The 19,951-nt window shown below is 39.1% G+C and overlaps 1 protein-coding gene across 1 annotated transcript in view; it reads right to left on the reverse strand.

Annotated features, from left to right (window-relative positions):
- The window catches only part of TENM2 (teneurin transmembrane protein 2), a 1,185,834-nt gene that overhangs the window by 954,964 nt on the left and 210,919 nt on the right, over nucleotides 1-19,951 (reverse strand). The window contains exon 2 of the mRNA XM_049774568.1: nucleotides 13,551-13,852. Coding sequence (XP_049630525.1) covers nucleotides 13,551-13,776 — 226 coding nt within the window. The 5' untranslated portion in view covers nucleotides 13,777-13,852. The remainder of the gene's footprint in view (nucleotides 1-13,550; nucleotides 13,853-19,951) is intronic.

Here is a 19,951-nt window from a genome sequence, read left to right on the forward strand (position 1 = left end):
GGGCTGAGTGTTAGCCACTGAGTCAAAGCTTGTCATGTCAAGCTGTAGGTCAAACAAAACACCTGAGAGTCATGTTTGAGTCATGGCAGGGACTGCTTGACCCCTAATTTATTTCAAGAATGGAGAGCAATTGAGTTGAAAAGGGAAGAGTTAAGTGACTTACTTATGTCTAGAATGTTAAGTCAGGTTTGGATTGAGTTGAGAGGCAAAGGAAGCCTTTTATTTTATATATTTTTCCCCTTCTCTACTCTCTTTGCACAATGATCTGCTCCTTTCCTGTGTCTGGGTTAAGTCCCATGAAATTTTTAGATATCAAGTCTTTAAATCTCTAGCTATTGCAGAGTATGCTCTAGATCTACAGAACCACTCTCTCTCTCTCTCTCTCTCTCTCTCTCTCTCTCTCTCTCTCTCTCACACACACACACACACACAGAAAGAGAAAGAGAGAGAGGATCCAGTGTTACAAATAACAGCTCAAGCTACTCATTTGCTCAGTCTTGGGTTCAAGCCCCAGAAATCAGCATATCTAATCAATAATCATAGCCCAAAACTCCAGCAAAGTCCTTGTTTCTTTTCTTTCCTTCACACATTGGTCATCCAATTAGAAATAAGCAAGCAGTGATTCCACCTTTCAAACAGTCTTAACTATGCCAGACTCCTGACCACTGTACATGTTCAATTACACACGCTCTTGTATTCCTTGCCTCCACTCAATCACATCTGTTTGAGTTCCTGATTTAGTTGAAGAATCTACCAGGTACTGCCATCTCAAAGGGCTGGATGAAACCTACTATCTTTCTATATTTTTCTTGCTTGGGTTCCAAGCAAATGTTCTGCTCTTAATTTCACCCTCAGTGTGAACAGTAGCCAAACCAATTGAGAAAAAAAAAAATCAAATCCTTGTTCTAACACTTTAATTTTTTTATTTTCTGTTCTATGTCATAATTCCAAAAGAACCTAAATGAACCACCAGTGAACTTACATGGAAGGGATTATTTATCATCATTGACTTTTTCTGGTTCTTTAAGTAAACCAAGCATCAGAAAAGCAATATTTTCTTTGTAGGAGAATCAAAGAGCTCATGTGTCTCAGAACAATATAGACGACTCCATTTTTGCAGTGCAAAAAAGGGCCCATCTTTGCCATTTGAAGTTTCTCGAACCATTGATACCATCCCACAAGACAACTTTGACTATATGAAAACACAAGCTTACCATTGTGACTTTCTATGACAACACACATACACTGAAGCCAACGTTCTTTTTCCTAAAATGGTTTCATGAAGCAAGTTGTTCCTAAGAATTCTGCTCACCTGTTCTATTCTACATTGAGCTAATCTGAAACTGCTGATCCTTCAACACACTAAAATTTTGTTTTTCCAGACCTTTACCTGCTTGTACTGTATCTTCCATCTTTCTTTTTCATAAAATATATGAAAGAATGCCACAATCTCTTGAATTCCTGGTACACACTTCTGGGGTCTTCACTCCTCTAAAACCATCATACATGGGGCTGGATAGATAGCATGGAGGTAAGGCATTTTCCTTGCATGGAGAAGGTCAGTGGTTCAAATCCCGTCATCTCATATGGTTTCTTGAGCCTGCCAGGAGTGATTTCTGAGCATAGAGCCAGGAGTAACCCCTGAGTGCTGCTGGGTGTGACTCAAAAACTAACAACAAAACAAAAACAAAAACAACAAAAACACACAAACTCCCGCTCCCCATCATTCATCTCCCTTTCTTCTTTTTTGGAGGGAGAGGCACACCGGTGATGCTCAGGGGTTACTCCTGGCTCAGAAATCGCTCCTGGCCTGGGGGACCATATGGATGCCGCAGATCATACAGCTGTCTGTCCTGGGTCAGCTGCATGCAAGGCAAATACCCTACCACTGCGCTATTGCTCATCAACTCCTTTTCTTGAGGTTTTATCACATTATACAGTTTATCTCTCCCCCTTCACCTTCTTGGGCTGGAAGGGCTCCAGCCCATTATTGTTGTGACCACAATGAACAATTTGTCCTAAGGAGGTATCTCCTATGTTCATAGGAATGCCTTCAATAGTATTAAGTTCTTTGGAGTAAAGAAACAAAAATATGGTATTGTATTAGAAACATAAGACTACCCATAGTATTGAAGATAATAAATACACCAGAGGCACTCAATTATTTTTTGACAATTTCATTTACCATTTTGTTTCTACAAGCAAGACATAATAAATTATTTTGTGCCTGCTAAGGGGGCAAGTTTGAGAAATGGGTGGGAAATTGGAACAATATTTGGAGAAAGGTTCCATTGGTAGTGACACTGATTTTAGAACACGGAATGCCTCAAACAACTATAATAATATGATCAACTTAGTATATTATGGCATGTAAATGAAGAGAAAAAGAAAAATTATTCCATGGGAAAAGCTAAGGTAGAATGTATGCAATTGGTGAAATAGGAAATCTTGACAACTTTCCATGGGCCAAGACTCTTAAAATAAGATAAATTAAGAACAATGATGAACAAAATTAGGTAAGCAGATATATAAAGAATAAAGAAATTTTTAAAAGGCATAATTCTTAGAAGACTACCTGAAATGCAAGACTAGCTCAAAGCTGGGAAATTAAAAAAAAAAAGTAAAAAGATTTGGAGGGACAAAGGCAATGGTCCTGGTTATTTAATTCCAGAACAATAATATTTCAAGGACAGATATAGAAGCAGAAATAAGTCTTATAAAGATCAGACTTGTCACACTTGTAGGCTAGAGAAGCATCTATTATTAACCCACTCAGTAGTCATTTCTGGGTCCTTAGTTTCCAAGATTCCATCATTTTAGCACAGTCTAAGTTTAAGACACAATCAACTTAAGCCAGAGTGACACAGAGCTATAAGACTTTATCCCAGGAAAACATAACTTATGCTCCCATGCAAATGTTCTGCCAAAAATCTCCCACTACCACACATACACACAAACAAAGTTAGGAAGTTTTCTAATAATGTTCACATGCAAAAAAAAATTGAATGGATTTATCAAGAGACATATTTTAAATCATCTCTCTGAAAATAACTCCAAGTGAAGAGAATGAACACACAGGATAAAAGTGATCAAAATGTATTGCTAGAGGCTTTGGTTATTGTTATAACAAAGCATCCAATGTTGGCATGAGTTCATTTCTGTACAGATATGTCTTAGTGACTTGGAGTCAAAAGGTTCTGAGGGGTCTAGAGTGATAGCACAGCAGTATGGAGTTTGCCTTGCATGTGGCTGACCCAGGACCAACCTTGGTTCTATCCCTGGCATCATTCCATATGGTTTCCCAAGGCAGGAGCGATTTCTGAGCTCATAGCCAGGAGTAACTCCTGAGTGTCATGGGTGTGGCTCAAAAACCAAAAAAAAAAAAATAAATGAGATTCTGACATGTTGAAACATTTAATGTTGGGGTTATAGGAATAAACTGTTTTATAGAATGTGCCCCAACCCCTTTGCCATGTTCTTCTAGAAAGCCCTGAACACCACTGGGTGTGGCTCAAACATCCCACCCCCCAAAAAAATTCAATGACTAGTTCAAAGCATTTGTGCCCAGTCTTTTTACTTGTAAAATTAATATGTGTTGATGTTAAAACTGGCCATTACTCAGCAACTGATCTGTAAACCACAGGGCAAAATAAATATAAATATATATAATATATTTATATGTATATGTAAATGCACCTCATAGAATTAGATTAGCAGGTGGCAAATGGGAGTGAGTATTGGTGGAAGGAAGTGGGCACTGTTGATGGGAATGGTATTGAAACATCTTAAATAGATGTTTTAATGTTGATGTTTTTAGCTCCAGTTCTTGCTTCCAATTTTTTTCAAAAAGTAGAAAAATAATGTTTGAGTTGTGCTCATCCTTGGGCACAAATGGTGCTGTGTGTATTGGGTCAAGCACCCTATATTCTTAACAGAAAAAGAAATTCTTTATTTGAAGATGTAAGAATTCTTGAAAATCTTGGGAAACTTATGTGAGGGTAAAAATGACTTCTGTGGTACAATTTTATGATGGTTGATAGAAGAGTACATTTTTATTAAGAATAAGATCGAAACTGAGAAAAGTTATTATTAAAAACACTAGCTTTCACACCCTCTCAGTCCCCATCTCATGCCTCAACGAAGAACTACAACCAACACGCCCGCTGACCCATGCTTGGTGACCCTTCTCACCCCCATCAAACTATGGACTGTTGCATAATACCGGAATCAGCTTCAGCAAAACCCCTAGTTCAATGACAATATAGGGTTCCATAATGCCGCAAAACATGTCTCAAACTCAACTATCACCTGTTGTCTTCAAATACCTTTGTTTTCTTTCTTTCTTTCTTTTCTTATTTTTCTTTTTTTTTCTCTTTTTAAACACATGTTTTTGCTATCCTTACCATTTTTGGTACTGTTTGGTACTAAAGCCTTGCCTGGGATAAAATGGCAGATCAAAAATGGACCACAGATATTGTGAGTATAACCAGTCATCCTTAATCAGAATAGCACCAGCAATCCAATATGAAACCATACATTTTTGTATGGGCACAGTAAATAAGGGGAAACCATAGACACAGAAATAAGAAATAAGATCTTATCTTCTAGGGATAAGACCTCACACTTTTTATAACATTAGGGTTCCTCCCATCCTGGACATGTGTCATGTGGATACAACACAGTCTCCAGGAGATTGGACAGTGTCAGTTCAACTCCTAACCCAAGATCCCAGATGTAGAACTGATAAGAGCTCTGGGCAACAACTCCAGGAACCAACTCCATTGGGAGAATTATAGCACAGCTCTGGCACTAACTTGTACCAGTTATGATATGACAACAAGGAAATGACAACTTGACCCAAGTCCAAGTTGTCTTATCACCTCACCTAACACTGGACGGAAACCAGAAGATGTACTGTCTTTTGAATAGCGAAAAATAAGAGCACCATGTACAGAAAACTGACTTTGACAGCTATGACTGGGCAGAACTATCCTTGGGACAGATAAAAAAAAAACAAAAAAAAAACCCTGCCCTAGACTGTAGACCAGAACTCTTATTAAATAAAAAATAAAAAAGGATTTCTTATTTCTTATTGCAGAGGCCCAACTTGGACAACAGAGACTGAGCAGAACCCTTAGATCCATAACATCCCATACTTCGGCTTGGGGACTGAATGAAAACAGGGACTGTACAGAAGACTGTACAGAACAGTGATGGAACAGAACCTTTAGAACCATAAAGACTCTAACCTAAACCCTGTCGTAACACCTGTACAAATGCCAAGACCGCTGGATACAGTGGCCTCATTGTCTCACCCACAACTGAGAGAAAAGTTTCCTGGCACCACATACAAAGCCCTTGGGATGAGGTAATGAACACCCATAGAGCCAGGGGTTGATTCCATGATGATATGCTTCAAGGATGGAGAAGCCCTGAATCTTCTAGGCTTTGGGAATTCCCATTCTTCCTCAATGTTTACTGTGCCTATACCAAAAAAAAAAAAAAAGTGGAGGGAATGCCAAACCCTACCACTGCAGCACCCCTTCTTTTTCTTGTTTTGTTTTGATTGTCAGTTTTTTTACTTTATTTTCCTTCTTTCCTCCACTTTTCTCTTCCCTTTTCACTCCTGTGGTTATTATTTGGTGATTTATTTTTCTTTTCTCATTAGCCGGGTGCATTTTTTCTCTTCTTTTTCTCTTTCTTTTTTTGGTAGTTGCAGCCAAATTTTTCCCTCTTCCTTTTTTTCTTTTTTTCTTTCTTTCTTCTTTTTTTCTTCTTATCCTTTTTATCGCAAATGGCAATAGAATAGACAATCTACAACAAGCTATAAAGTGGAAACCAGTTGCACTAGTATTCTGGGGGGAAAGGGAGAGAGATATGAGATGCATGCTAGAAACGGGGGTGGTGGGAGGACAGCACTGGGGTGGGAGTGCCCCTCATTCGTTGTTACTATGTACCATAAATAATCCTGTGAAAAATAAAAGAAGAAAAACAAACAAACAAAAATACTACCTTTTATTTAACAAAGACAAACTCCTTAACAAGATAAAGGAAAAAAATCTAAAGATTTTATCAGCATTACTGATATTAGTAGTCACTACAGCAAATAGAAATAATCTGACTATTTATGTTCTCAAGTTCTACCCTGTTCTCCAAACATATTAGCAATAAGAAACAGTTTGACTGGATTTTTTTTCTCAGCCACTGCTTCCTCTCATCAAAGCAACCAGAATTTGAGTTAGCAAGCAAGAACACAATAGGTAGCTGCATTAACTCAACTGCACCACATTACTGAGATATGTAAAGACATCTTGCTTCTAGGTAGAAGATCAAATTAAAGGCCATCTTTTCAAGAAATTTTCCCAGCCTTCCATTCAGATAGACCAAATTTTTGAATGTCACTGAAATTTAAAAATTATTCTTTGTCAGTACAGGAAAGAGATGAGACATTCAAAACAGAACCCAGCTAAGCATTGGGAAGAGCAGAAAAAAACATGCATATCAAGATAAAATATGTACACAGAAACGTTTTTGTTTCAAAGCATTTCTGGCATTATTCCATCCACACTTGGGCTTCTAAGGAATTCATGAGTTTCTAGCTAAGTCACAATGGTTTAAATTTCTCTTCTGCTAAATTACACTGCAAGTAGTCTTTCTCCAATTAAAGATTAAAAAAGTACTTATTGTTATAAACTTAAAATCAAATCTAGCCTAAATTATCTATATAATCCCACCCCACAATCCCACAAAGACAGAAAAGGGCTGCATTAGTGACTTTTGTGTGTGTGCTAGAACTGAGATAAGAACCAAGGCTAGCCAACTTCCAAATGTCCAACCTATACCCCACTTCTTCCTTTAGTTTTGACCCAAACTAATGACCCGAACTACCGAAAATTAATTCAGTCCTGGCCTTCTCTCCTTAGAGGATAACCATAGGGCAGCAGCCTATTGAACTCTCTGGCTCATGGGGCCAGGATTAGCACAGAAACAGTCAACTATGCTAACCTGAGCAGGGCTATTTAGACAGTGACATTTTCCCTGGTTAAAGGTCCAGGTCAAACCAAGACCAAGGACAGTGTGACTGAGGCTAAGCCATACTGCAGAGATGCTGTGAGCTGACACATGCAGGAGAGGCTGGAGGCTGGGAAGGGAGTGTAGTAGTGAAGTAAAGGGTAGAATTAGGTTCAGCTTGTGAGAGAGCAAAGGCAAATCCCAGGCCTGTGCCTGCAACTCCTATTAGCTAAAGTAAGACTTAAGGTGTTGCTGCTTGAACCATAAGCTGGAAACTAGGCAGTTGTTTACATGCATCACTATTTTCCCAAACAGAGCCTAACTTTCATTTTTCTCTAACTAACTTGGAGAGTTTTTTAAATTTCTGTGCTTGGCTTGCTCTTCAAGTCTATGCTATTTTCTCAACATGTATCTTACTTGCTTGTCTATGTTTCCTTGCTTGGTTTTTCCAGTGGTTTTTTTTTTTTTTTTTTTGGTTTTTTGTTTTGTTTTTTTGGGCCACACCTGTTTGACGCTCAGGGGTTACTCCTGGCTATGCGCTCAGAAATCTCCCCTGGCTTGGGGGGACCATATGGGACGCCGGGGAATCGAACTGCTGTCCATCCTACGCTAGCGCTTGCAAGGCAGACACCTTACCTCTAGCGCCACCTTCCCGGCCCCCAGTGTTTTGTTTTGTTTTGTTTTGTTTTATTTTGAGAACAACCTGGCAATGGTCAGAGATTACTCCCAACTTTGCAGTCAGGAATCTCTCCTGGCAGGGATCTAGGGATTATATGAGATATTGGGGATCAATCCACATTGGCCACATTAAAGGCAGGCATTCTATCCAGGGTGATTTCACCCAAGCCCTTCAGTTTTTCCACTTTGGAGAAGCCTTTCTTTCTCTACTCTTGAATCTTACTAATTTTAAATAAAAATATCTTCCTTGACTTAAAAAAAAATCCTACTATCCTTGTATTATATACATGAGAAATCATCATTAGAAACATTGTAAACCAAAAAAAAAACCCAAAAAACATTGTAAACCTAATAATTTTAATTAAAAAATTCCTATAACTTATTTATTATTTTATTTGGCGGCCACATCTAGCAGTGCTTAGCAGTTACTCCTGGTTCTACTCAGGGATCATTCCTGGCAAGGTTCAGGGATCTCATAGGATACCATAGATTAAACCTGAGTTAGTGATATGCAATGCAAGTGCCCTGCATTTTATACTATTGCTCTGCCCCTAAATTTCTACCATCTTTCCAAAATTTCTATTAATGTCTTTTTGGGTTTTTTTTTTGTTTGTTTGTTTGGTTTTGGGCCACACCTGGTGATGCTCTGGGGTTACTCCTGGCTATGCGCTCAGAAATCGCTCCTGGCTTGAGAGACCATATAGGATGCTGGGGATCAAGCTCAGGTCTGTTCTAAGTCAGCTGCATACAAGGAAAACACCCTACTGCTGTGTTATCTCTCCAGCACCCTATTGATGTTATTAATGTGACTGATAACTAGACAATAATTGTGACAGTGACCATAAAATTTCATTTATGAAAGTGTTCAGGCATGAGTTATTTTGATATTGGCTCAGATCATTTCAAGGAGCCGTCCATTTTGAGAAAGCACTGTTTTCACATGGCCTACAAACCCAACTCCTGGGATCTAAACATTGTCTTCTTCCTCTGCTCATTCATTTCTGACTTGGAGCATCATGGACTCCACCTACCTCCCTTCCTCAGTTACTTAATCCACCCAAAGTGGGATCAAATATAGAGCCAGAAGTTCCTGACATTCTTGAGATTTTCTACCAAGTAATTCTAAGCAAGACACTAGAGTTGTAGTTGAAACATAGAAAGTTCTGGAAATATAGATTACGGTTTTTGGCTCTTACTATTTGTACCTATTGGGAAACTTTGTTTGAATCTAGTTGGATACTGCACTCAAAGCAGAGTGGCAGGGGTTATGTAGAAATTTCTAGAGCCAGAGGACATCTGTAACGTGCAACTCCACACCCAAACTTCAGGCTTCACTTGGGAAGTTGACCTTCCTTTCTTATTCAAAGCAGCATCTATTCCTGAGGCTGGACTGACACTGGGTCTGCCCAGGGATCAGACCACTGGTCATTTTTGTCAGATATATTAACTTGTGGGCCACAGGGGTGCTCTTTCGTGCAGGATTAGTCCTTTACTAATTACTAATTACGCCGCTGGCCACAGACCTCAGGTCAGCTATTCTCTCTCTTCACACCAGGAGGACCTGCTTCACAGAGGCCAGCACACTCATTTTCATCATCTACACTCAGGAGCTGAGGGCCATGGCAGAAGAAGGCCAAGGAGGAGTCTGGGTTGAAAGCAAGCAAAGGAGACCTAATTTGATGGCAGTGTTCATTAGGCTTCTCAGGGGGATGCCCAGCTCGTCTCTCCTGCTGGGAGCTGGCAGTGCCTCATATTTGATACCTGCAAACTGACCAGCTGGGACTGGACAAGGTCTGACCCCAGCCCCTCAGCACTTGGCTGCCTGGCAATTCTTTCCCAGCTCAGAGCATCTGGAAAGCCAGCCAACTGTGTTTGCCAAACTGGCTTGTATGGGAGAAGCAGGTTTGTTTTATGAACAGCGTCTTGAGTTTTAAATAAGAACACCATCCCGGAAATGATCCTGCTCTGATCCTCGCTAATGTACTTCAAAGGCTAATAAGTACCGAGCTGATCCTGCTCTTTGATTCCATGAATAAGAACATAAAACATGGGAAACGCATGACATTTAAAAAAATATATTGTTATCACCAAGTGCAAAAATATATGTTAACCCTCTCTGCTGTGGCAGTTTTGTGTGGAAATGTGCAGCTTGCCAGATTGGATCTCCTGTTCTTCCTCTCCATAAATATGTGCTTATTTACTTCCTGCAGAGTTCAATTTTAGAACCCATCAAAGTAGATCCTCTCAGATTCCGTCTACATTTTCATGCATAAATTCATAGAAGTCTTCAGAAGGAATTGCACTTCCATATGCAAATGCTTTCCTGTGCCTTTTCATTTCTACTTTTGGCCTGCATGGGTTTTTAATTCATGCAAACACATTACGCAAACAAATATGGCTCAATAACAACATAAGGCATGTGTGAATTGTTCACTGCAGAGCTATGTGTTGGATATGGCCAAATCATTTTCATTATTATCAATGGAGAGGAACAAGATTAAACTGGAAGAAGAAAAGTATATTTGAAACTAAGATCCCATGCTTGGTTTTGTTCTATGTAAATATTAATAAGGGAAAAGGTGACAGGCCAGTCCACAGTTCAGCAATAATCTGTGAAATGCAGCTCAGTGCACTGTGGTCCAGAAGCCAGGATGTACCTTTAATGAGACTTTGGAGGATAAATCTTCATTTCAGTACAGAATCACCAGAAGCAAAAATAGATGCAGTTTCATTGTAAACAAAACCAAAAATGCGACAAAAATAAAAATAAAAAATAGAACCTCTAGAGGTTCTCAGCCATGAAAGTCATCGCCTTTCAAAGTATTGAAGTCTTGTATTATTGTTGCTCTTGTAATTAGCAAAGGTAGCCTCACTTTCCATGGATAAATTGAAGGACCTCCCTTTCTTAGTTAGATCAAATTATTTATATTTTCCATTAATTCCCACTCCAGGCTATTTGGGATTGGGTGAGAATTTACCAAAGTAAAACACTTATGAAGTTGTTCACAGATCAAAGGGATTTGACACAGAGTAATTTTCACACAACCCATCCCTATCTGAAATGTGTTTCATTTATATGAAGATACTTCAGGAAATGAGAGTGAAGATTAAATAAAGATCTACTCTGCCAAGGTCCCTGGTTGCAATGGAAACACCATTTTACTTGTTTTTCCGCTGGTGTTTTTTTTTTTTTATATTCTGCTCAATATAAAGGATGAACCAGGGACTGGAGTGATAACACATTGGGGTAGGGCATTTACATTGTATGCAGCTGACCTGGGTTCAATTCCCCTGCATTCAATATGGGTCCCCTGAGCCGGCATGGCCAGAAATAATTTATAAGTGCAGAGCCCCTGAGGGCCACCAAAAAGAAAAAAAAAAGGTAAGACCAGGCTAAATGGCAGATTATAAAATAGTAATATATGCATAGTAATATATCTAAGAACTTAAGAAAAGACATTAAGAATATAGAAACCAGAAATAAAATTCAAAGCAGGTGAATATTTATGCTTCCAGAATATTTTTGAGAGGATGTGATTAGGACATATCAGCAGTGCTCCGGATATTTTTTAGCTCTGTACTAAGGGATCACTCCTGGTTGTGCATAGGATGCATTCATCAAAGGGAATCAAATTTGGGTTGGCTGCCTGCAAGGCAAATAATTTAACCCTCAATTTCTCCAGTCTCAACCATCCCAAAATCTTATGTTAAGCAGATATTTGTACTGCTGCTACTAGAGGGAAGAAAAAGGAATGAAAATATCATATTAAGCAAAGTTAGCCAGAAAAGAAGGACAAACAAAACTGTTTTCACTTATTATGAAAACACTTTCACTTATAAAAAATAACTGGGTGGGAAATGTAATGTGGGGATTCCTAGACCATCTTTGAGCCTAGAGTATAGGAAATAGAACAAAGAAGGAAAAAAAATCAAGGGGAAGAGCAAGAAAAGAAGAAAGGAAAGTAACAGATGGGACAGAGATCAGGAGCTTAATGTATAGTGAGATGTGAGAAAAAAATACAGCTATATGTTCTAGCTATATATTCTAAGCAGACTCAACCATAAAGAAATGATGAGACCTAAACTACAACCACCAAACTTTGAAATATGCCCGCCAAGTGACAGGTTGTGGTCAGGTAGATCTGGTGGAAGGATTGGTGTTGGAATTGCATAATTAAGACTCATTTCTCAATAACTTTATAAATCATGTTTTCAACGTTATTTCGATATCTTTTTTAATTCTTGAGATCAAATCCAGAGTTAGGAGGTAGGGCCTTGGGCAGGTGCTTAGGAGGAGCTGAAGTTCTCATAGATTAGCACAGTAACATTCAGAGGATATCCAGGTAGGTGAAGACTAAATAAAAGGTTCATCCCAGAACAGAAGAGAGAGCCTAAATAGTCAATCTGTTAGTGTTTTACTAATACTTTGATTTTTAACTTTCAGCTTCTGGTACCATAAAACATATTTATTTATTGTTGTTGTTCTGGAATCACCCCAGCAGTGCTTAGAAGCTATGTCCAATTCTGTGCTGGAGAGTGAGAAAAATTTTGTGGGGTAAGATGCAGTACTCAGGTTCCAAACCAGGCCTCCTGCCTGCATAGCACATACTCAGCCCATTAAGGGAACTTCTCCAGATGCCCAAAGAAACCCCTGAGGCTCAAGTCACTGGTTTATGGTATTTCATTAGAGCATTATGAAACGACTGAGATGCAAGCTAAAATATCTCATCAGGAATTAAATCTGTGCTGCCAGGGGCATTGAATTAAAAAAAAATTGGAAGCAAATGACATAATAATATTGCAAGACCCCCAACATTGGTACCAAGAGCCACTCTTTCCGATAAATTTGGGGTACCTCTGAGCATTCTCTTACACTCCTCTTAGCTATCTGTATAAGTGACACCACTATATGCAAAATGTCAGGTGCAGATATCCTTGTCTACTTTATCATGATGCATCTTGGTCCAATGTTTCTCTTTTCTGAGTCTCTGTATTTATAACAGTTCCTGACATGAACAGAACCTCTCACATATGCTGGCCATGAAAGGAAATGCCCAATACTTCACTCCTAGGTGAAGCTATTTCTCTAAAATCTTTTTCTCCCCCAAAATCTTCCAGGAAAATTGGACAAATGTAACAGAGAGAACATTCATCTGTAGAACAGCACATATGCTCTTCTTTCTCCTGAAAAACAACACACAGGTGCATGCATACAATTCCATTAACACTGCATATTTGAAGAATCAAGATTATTAGATTACTTCATGAAGGTGGGAGTTTGAACAGTTTTTAAACAATAAGCCATTTCGGTTATTACACTAGCTTAGAAGTCCACATTATGATGCAGGAAAATCAATGTTCCTCAAGTACCGACTTGAGAGAGAGAGAGAGAGAGAGAGAGAGAGAGAGAGAGAGAGAGAGAGAGAGAGAGAGAGAGAGAGAGAGAGAGAGAGGGCGAGAGAGGGAGTGTGAGAGGGAGAGGGAGAGGGAGAGAGAGAGGGAGGAGAGAGGAGAGAGGAGAGAGAGAGAGAAGGGAGAGAGAGAGAGTTTAAGAAGCCACAGGTAATATTTTTTTTTCTGGGCTCATGAGGATTTAGGGGACACACCTGCAGGAGCCAAGTTCAGCTGCCTAAGACAGTGTCCAGGATACACTCCAGCGGGTCTTCACATGCAGTGATAGGGGCGTGAAGAGGACTGTCCTAGACTTTCCCAGCATGGCATGACCTAGTCTAGTTAGTCTAGTTAGTTGATTTGCTTTGTTCCCAGTTTTCAGTGACCACAACTGTCCACGCAGCCTGGGTCAGCCCCACCTTGCCCGATTCAGGGCTAGTCTCACCCGGGCACACAGGGGTGCTACGTACCTTGTCTGGGGAATTCGTCGGACTCTCGGTGCACCAGGTCTGTGACTCTGTTTCCATAGTGCATCCTGCTCTCGTGGTCATAGGCCTTGAGAGTCTCACTGGAGCTGTAGGACTTCTGCGTAGGCACACGGCAGTCCTCGCTGTCCAGGGAGGAGCTGGTGTAGCGACACTCTTTGCCGCAGCGTCCCCGGGTCAGGGAGCGGTGGCGCCGGTCCTTGACGTCCATGGTGGGAGCCCGCAGGGGGGACCCTGCAGGGATCTGGAGACTCGGGTCTCAGCGCTGGCCTTGGGCTCTCTGCCCCCTGCAAGCATGAAAGGAAAACAGCAAGACTGTGATGATGTGAACCGCCGTCTCCAGCTCAGACGCAAAGAAAAACACTAAAAAGTAATCATCATAAATTCACTTTCTTTCGCAAAGGCTTCGGGGGTGCCTAAAACAAAAGGCCTGAGGAGAAGAACGTGAGATACAGTTAAGTTCATTATCATGCAGGTTAAAATTTGGGGGCTGTGTGTGCAAAGTAAGGGGAGCAAGAGTTCTTTGGCTTTTCTGTCTCTGCACTGATGGTACAAGATGTCAGTCATTCCCATGCAAGATGGTAGGTACTAGGATGCAGCTCACAGTCAAAATGAATTTTTTAATCCTTCTTTCACGATGCTCTCTAGAAGAGGTGGGGGAAAACAAAGATCTAAAATGAATGAAAGAAGAGGGAAGAAAAAGAGGGAAATGTGGGAGGTAGGCACACATGTATGCAGTGATGCTTTGAGGTGGCGCCATTCATGCACGCTCGTCCAGCTGGTTCTGCAGAACTGGAATATTAGGCATCTGGGCAAGCAAACAACTGCCTTCTGATCCCTCCAGCAATCATGCAACTCCCCTTTGCAAATATGGTCACCTGTCAACGGAGCTACTGGGTGACAAGAGATCTAATTGTCACATTCACTTGATCAGCTGTTGAAACTCACCCACCACATGTCCCTGTCATTACCAGCACCTTTCCTGCTATAGGAGACCAAGAGAGAATAGAAAAACAATGGAGGTGTGGGTCTAGCACAGTAATACAATGGGGCACTTATTTTTACATGTTGCCAACGTGGGTTTGATCCAGGTGACTCCTGAACACAGAGGTAGTTGTAAGTACTGTCTGAACTTCACAATGTGACCCTAAACCAAAATGGATGTAATGTAGTTTCTCAATCTTAGGAACTGGCAAGCAGAGAGTCCACCAGCCTGTCCTCTGCCACATTGTCAAACACCAAACACTAACCTTCTGCCTCACACACACAACAGAAAATGCTCAAGTGGCTCCAGTTCCAAAGGAAAGGGATTATTGATTTCACTGGCCATGAATAGCTTGGACCACAGGAACTGGGCAGAGTGGGAAAACATGGACTTTAATTAAAATGGAAAACAGAGCCCCATGCCAGGAGGCCATGGACGGTACAAATCTGGCGCACACTCCTTCTGTATGAATAGGGGTTCTCTTGGGGAGCTGAGCAGTAGTTCTGGAGCTCCCTGCAATTGTTAGTTCCCACACTGATGTGGACACTCAGGAACAGGAAAAAATTAGTTAGGATCTGGTGGTATCTGCCCTGAAAGGAGCTAAATAACTTAAGACAGGTTTGATCCTACTAATGGATCCCAGGAAGGTCATTCTCATTCATGCTTTCTCTGATGCCTGCTCAAATTTACCTGCAAACAAGGAATGATAGTCAATAAGCCATAAAAAGGAGGCTGTGCCTGTGAATTGATGCTGCCATTGCCATATTATTATGGGTTTTCCTGTTTCCTGGAACCATGTGCCCTGACTCAGGAAGTAGGAAGGAATCTTGAGACTTGTGGCCACAAAATATCATCAGTCTAGAGAGTCACAGATTCAGCTCTTCTTACATTTGTTCCTGACCTTTTTATTTATTTATTTATTTTTGCACAGTATTTGCTGCTTTGCAGTCAAGGATCAGAACATTCACACAGGGTCTGGATATCCCAAATCCCTTTAGCATTCCAAGCATACTTGATGGTCTAGGTTGGTGAAAAGCACTGGAATATTGACAGTTGTCCCAGTCCATCATGAATAATAAATAATCAGAACCTTTGCAAACTCATGCTCCTTTATTTTTATATTTCTTTCTTTTCTTCCTACCTTTCTTCTTTCTTTCTTTCTTTCTTTCTTTCTTTCTTTCTTTCTTTCTTTCTTTCTTTCTTTCTTTCTTTCTTTCTTTCTTTCTTTCTTTCTTTCTTTCTTTCTTTCTTTCTTTCTTTCTTTCTTTCTTTCTTTCTTTCTTTCTTTCTTTCTTTCTTTCTTTCTTTCTTTCTTTCTTCTTTCTTTCTTTCTTTCTTTCTTTCTTTCTTTCTTTCTTTCTTTCTTTCTTTCTTTCTTTCTTTCTTTCTTTCTTTCTTTCTTTTCTTTCTTTCTTTCTCTTTCTTTCTTTCTTTCTTTCTTTCTTTCTTTCTTTCTTTCTTTCTTTCTTTCTTTCTTTCTTTCTTTCTTTCTTTCTTTCCTTTCTTTCTTTCTTTCTTTCTTTCTTTCTTTCTTTCTTTCTTTCTTTCTTTCTTTCTTTCTTTCTTTCTTTCTTTCTTTCTTTCTTCTTTCTTTCTTTCTTTCTTTCTTTCTTTCTTTCTTTCTTTCTTTCTTTCTTTCTTTCTTTCTTTCTTTCTTTCTTTCTTTCTTTCTTTCTTTCTTTCTTTCTTTCTTTCTTTCTTTCTTTCTTTCTTTTTTTCTTTCTTCTTTCTTTCTTTCTTTCTTCTTTCTTTCTTTCTTTCTTTCTTTCTTTCTTTCTTTCTTTCTTCTTTCTTTCTTTCTTTCTTTCTTTCTTTCTTTCTTTCTTTCTTTCTTTCTTTCTTTCTTTCTTTCTTTCTTTCTTTCTTTCTTCCTTCCTTCCTTCCTTCCTTCATTTTCCCCTCCCTCCCTCTGTCTCTCCTTCCCTTCCTCCCTCCTTTCCTTCCTTCCTTCCTTCCTTCCTTCCTTCCTTCCTTCCTTCCATCCTTCCTTCCTTCCTTCCTTCCTTCCTTCCTTCCTTCCTTTTCCCCTCCCTCCCTCTGTCTCTCCTTCCCTTCCTCCCTCCTTTCCTTCCTTCCTTCTTTCCTTCCTTCTATCCTTCCTTCCTTCCTTCCATCCTTCCTTCCTTCCTTTCTTCCTTCCATCCTTCCTTCCTTCCTTCCTTCCTTCTTTCCTTCCTTCCTTCTTCCTTCATTTTCCCCTCCCTCCCTCTGGCTCTCCCTCCCTCCCTTCCTTCCTTCCATCCTTCCTTCCTTCCTTCCTTCCTTCCTTCCTTCCTTCCTTCCTTCCTTCCTTCCTTCCTTCCTTCCTTCCTTCCTTCCTTCCTTCCTTCCTTCCTTCCTTCCTTCCTTCCTCCCTCCATTCCTTCCTTCTTTCTTCCTGACAAATGCCCTACCTTTAGAATTATCTCTCCAGTGCCTACCACACTAATCTTTTAAACTCAATCACAGATAAGAGAGCGGGATGAGGGGTAGATTCTACTCTTTAGAGCTTTTGAGGCAAGTGAAACAAAGGCAGTAGTAAAACTCCCTGTTGTCTGTTAACATACACACTTGAACAACAAGCAGATTTGGGAAGATCTTTGGCATTAGCATGGGAATAACAGCAGTGATCTCTGCAATGATAGTCACAGGATTTGATCATCTTCCTCTCTTGAGGCTTAACTGCACAGTTTTACTTCTTAATGTTTTAGTGTTCCTGATTCATAAAATCCTGTCTTTCTTAATTTGCATCATGCTTTGGAAAACGGGCTGACTTTCTGTGTGTATATATGACATACACACATACAGGTATTTTAAATCATGTTCTACGCAGAAAGCCTGGAGGCATATTACCTATTTATAAGGTACACGGATTTTAGTGTTTGGACATTTTGACATGTAATTTGGTGGCCCACTGATCATTTCCTGTTAGATTCCTCTTTCTTGGTTATACTCTTGATCACTGTTTGCTGGCAATGTCACCTCTGGATGAATGATAGGAATTCATATATCATGAGGTGCAAAGTAAGAAATCTGAGGCTTGGAATATAATGTCTTGGGAAACTAAGCAAAGAATGGGCTGATAGAGCTGATAGGCATTTTGTATTTAGCTGGCCTATTATTTAAATGTTAAATTTTCAATAGAAAAATGAGAGGCATTGATATCAGCTTCTGGAAATCCAGCTTATTAAAATTGGGCAGTCTAGAAATAGCTACTCCAACAAGAGGAAATATAAATACTTTTATCTATTTTTACCATCATGTAAAAGGGGACATATTGTGATACATACAGATGTGTATATATACATACATATACTAATAATATATATATATATATATATGTATGTATACACACATGCTAAAAATAAAACCCAGATTTAATAGAGAGTTCAGGATCTAAGGAACAATACTAAATAAGACCTGGACTTTGCTCTATATAATTCAGACTTGGAGCCAAAAACACTAGAAATCTAGAATAGCAATAGCATCAGCTCCTAAACGTTCCAATCAAAGCCAGTGTTTCCTAGCTGAAAAACTTGAAATCCGGAGCCTAACAGACAGGGAATGTTTATTCTCCAGCCAAATGAGGTCTCACTTTCACCAACAAAAGTGAAACAAAATCTAAAATTTCAGATAGCTTAGGATCCCCATTTTAGACAGTGGGTTCTGAGAAAACTTAGTAGGAGGCCAGGATGTCTACGTCACCTTCTGTCCCCTCTGCTGGGCTAGTGGAAGAGAAGGTGCCAGAGTTAAGATTTTCTTTCTGGGGCCAGAGCAGTGTTGCAGCAATAGGGCATTTGCCTTGCACACGGCTGACCTAGGATGAACCGCAGTTCGATCCCCCAGGCATCCCATATGGTCTCCCAAGACAGGAGTGATTTCTGAGCACCGAGCCAGGAGTAACCCCTGAGCAACACCAGGTGTGTCCCCAAAACCAACAATGAAAAAAAAAGATTTTCTACCTGCCTTAGTGGTAATTGTTGGGGTCCCCCTTCTTCAAATATGTGAGTAATTAATAAAAGATATATTTTTGTTTTTATTATTTTTTGGACTACACTTTCTGCTACTCAGTACTTATTCTTAGTTGTATATTTAGAGAGTAAGTCCAGCAGGGCTCAAAGAACACTATAGGGGATCAAATCAGGGTTGGCATAATGCAATGCAAGCACCTTACTATCTATCTCTCTAGCCCATAATACAAGATATTAAAAAAAATAAAATTTTAGTTGTAAACAAGAATATATATAATGTATAAATTCAATAGATAGTTCAAAGGCATAAGAAAAAGAAATAATGAAGAAATACAAAAATTGAGAATTGACTAGTTTATACAAAATTATTTTAAAATAAAGGGAGGCAGAAGTAATAATACAGCAGTATCATCACTATAGCTCTAAAATATGTAAAAGATATTTAAGAAGTCATTAAAGTAGGGAAAGGAAGGTTGCATTCATAGTTCAAAGATAAAATAAGTAGACTACTTTATAAAGTTTCTGCATAATATATCAAGTCAAAACACTATACAAAGAAACAACTAGAAAATGATAGATAAATACAAATAATTTTAAATAAACATATGATAACTCATCAAAGATTAGAAGAAAATAATTAACTGCAAAAAGAAAATAACAAGTGACCACACAAGGAAAAACATAAAATGGGATTAATTGATTCAACTTTAACTTGAAAAATATACAATCTTAAAAATAGATCTAAAGCAATAAAGAATATGATTTAATTCTACACCATTTAACAAAAAATACTTTAAATAAAACAATGCAGATGTGCTTAGAGTACATCAAAGGGAAAGGATACATAATGCAAACATTAAACAAAAGGAAGCAGGGGAACTGTATAAATATCAGATAAAGAGGATTTCATAGACAAAGAAAATTCCATTGACAGGGAAGGATATCATATAAGAACAAAGGCTAATTCTTCCTAGAAGAAATAGCAACCTTAAATATGTATGCACCAAAACAAGCAGAATTACAAATTCACGAGGCAAAGAAATAATAGTGAAAAAACAAATAAATATAGTTGGAAGCTTCATTATCACAATGCCAACATTTGATATAACAAGAAGTTGGAAAATCATCATGGATATAATAGGACCTAAACTACAATTCACCCATAGGTCTACTCAACATTTATAGTATTTACTCTCAGCATCAGCATTTTACATATCCCTATGAAGTATCCAAGTAACTTAGTGTGAAGACAGACCAGACATGGGAGAAAAAAATAAGTTCAAAATAGTTAGAGAGCATTGAAACTAAGTATCTTCTTTTATTGCTCTGGAATCAAATCATATCAAGTAGCAGAAAGATAAGAAAAAATTTTCAACTCCTAGAAACAAAACACTTTCCTAAACAACTTGAGGACAAAAAAACACTTGAACACTTGAAATGAAAATACCCAT

This window comes from Suncus etruscus, chromosome 6 (assembly GCF_024139225.1).
Source record: "Suncus etruscus isolate mSunEtr1 chromosome 6, mSunEtr1.pri.cur, whole genome shotgun sequence".
Lineage (NCBI taxonomy): Eukaryota > Metazoa > Chordata > Mammalia > Eulipotyphla > Soricidae > Suncus > Suncus etruscus.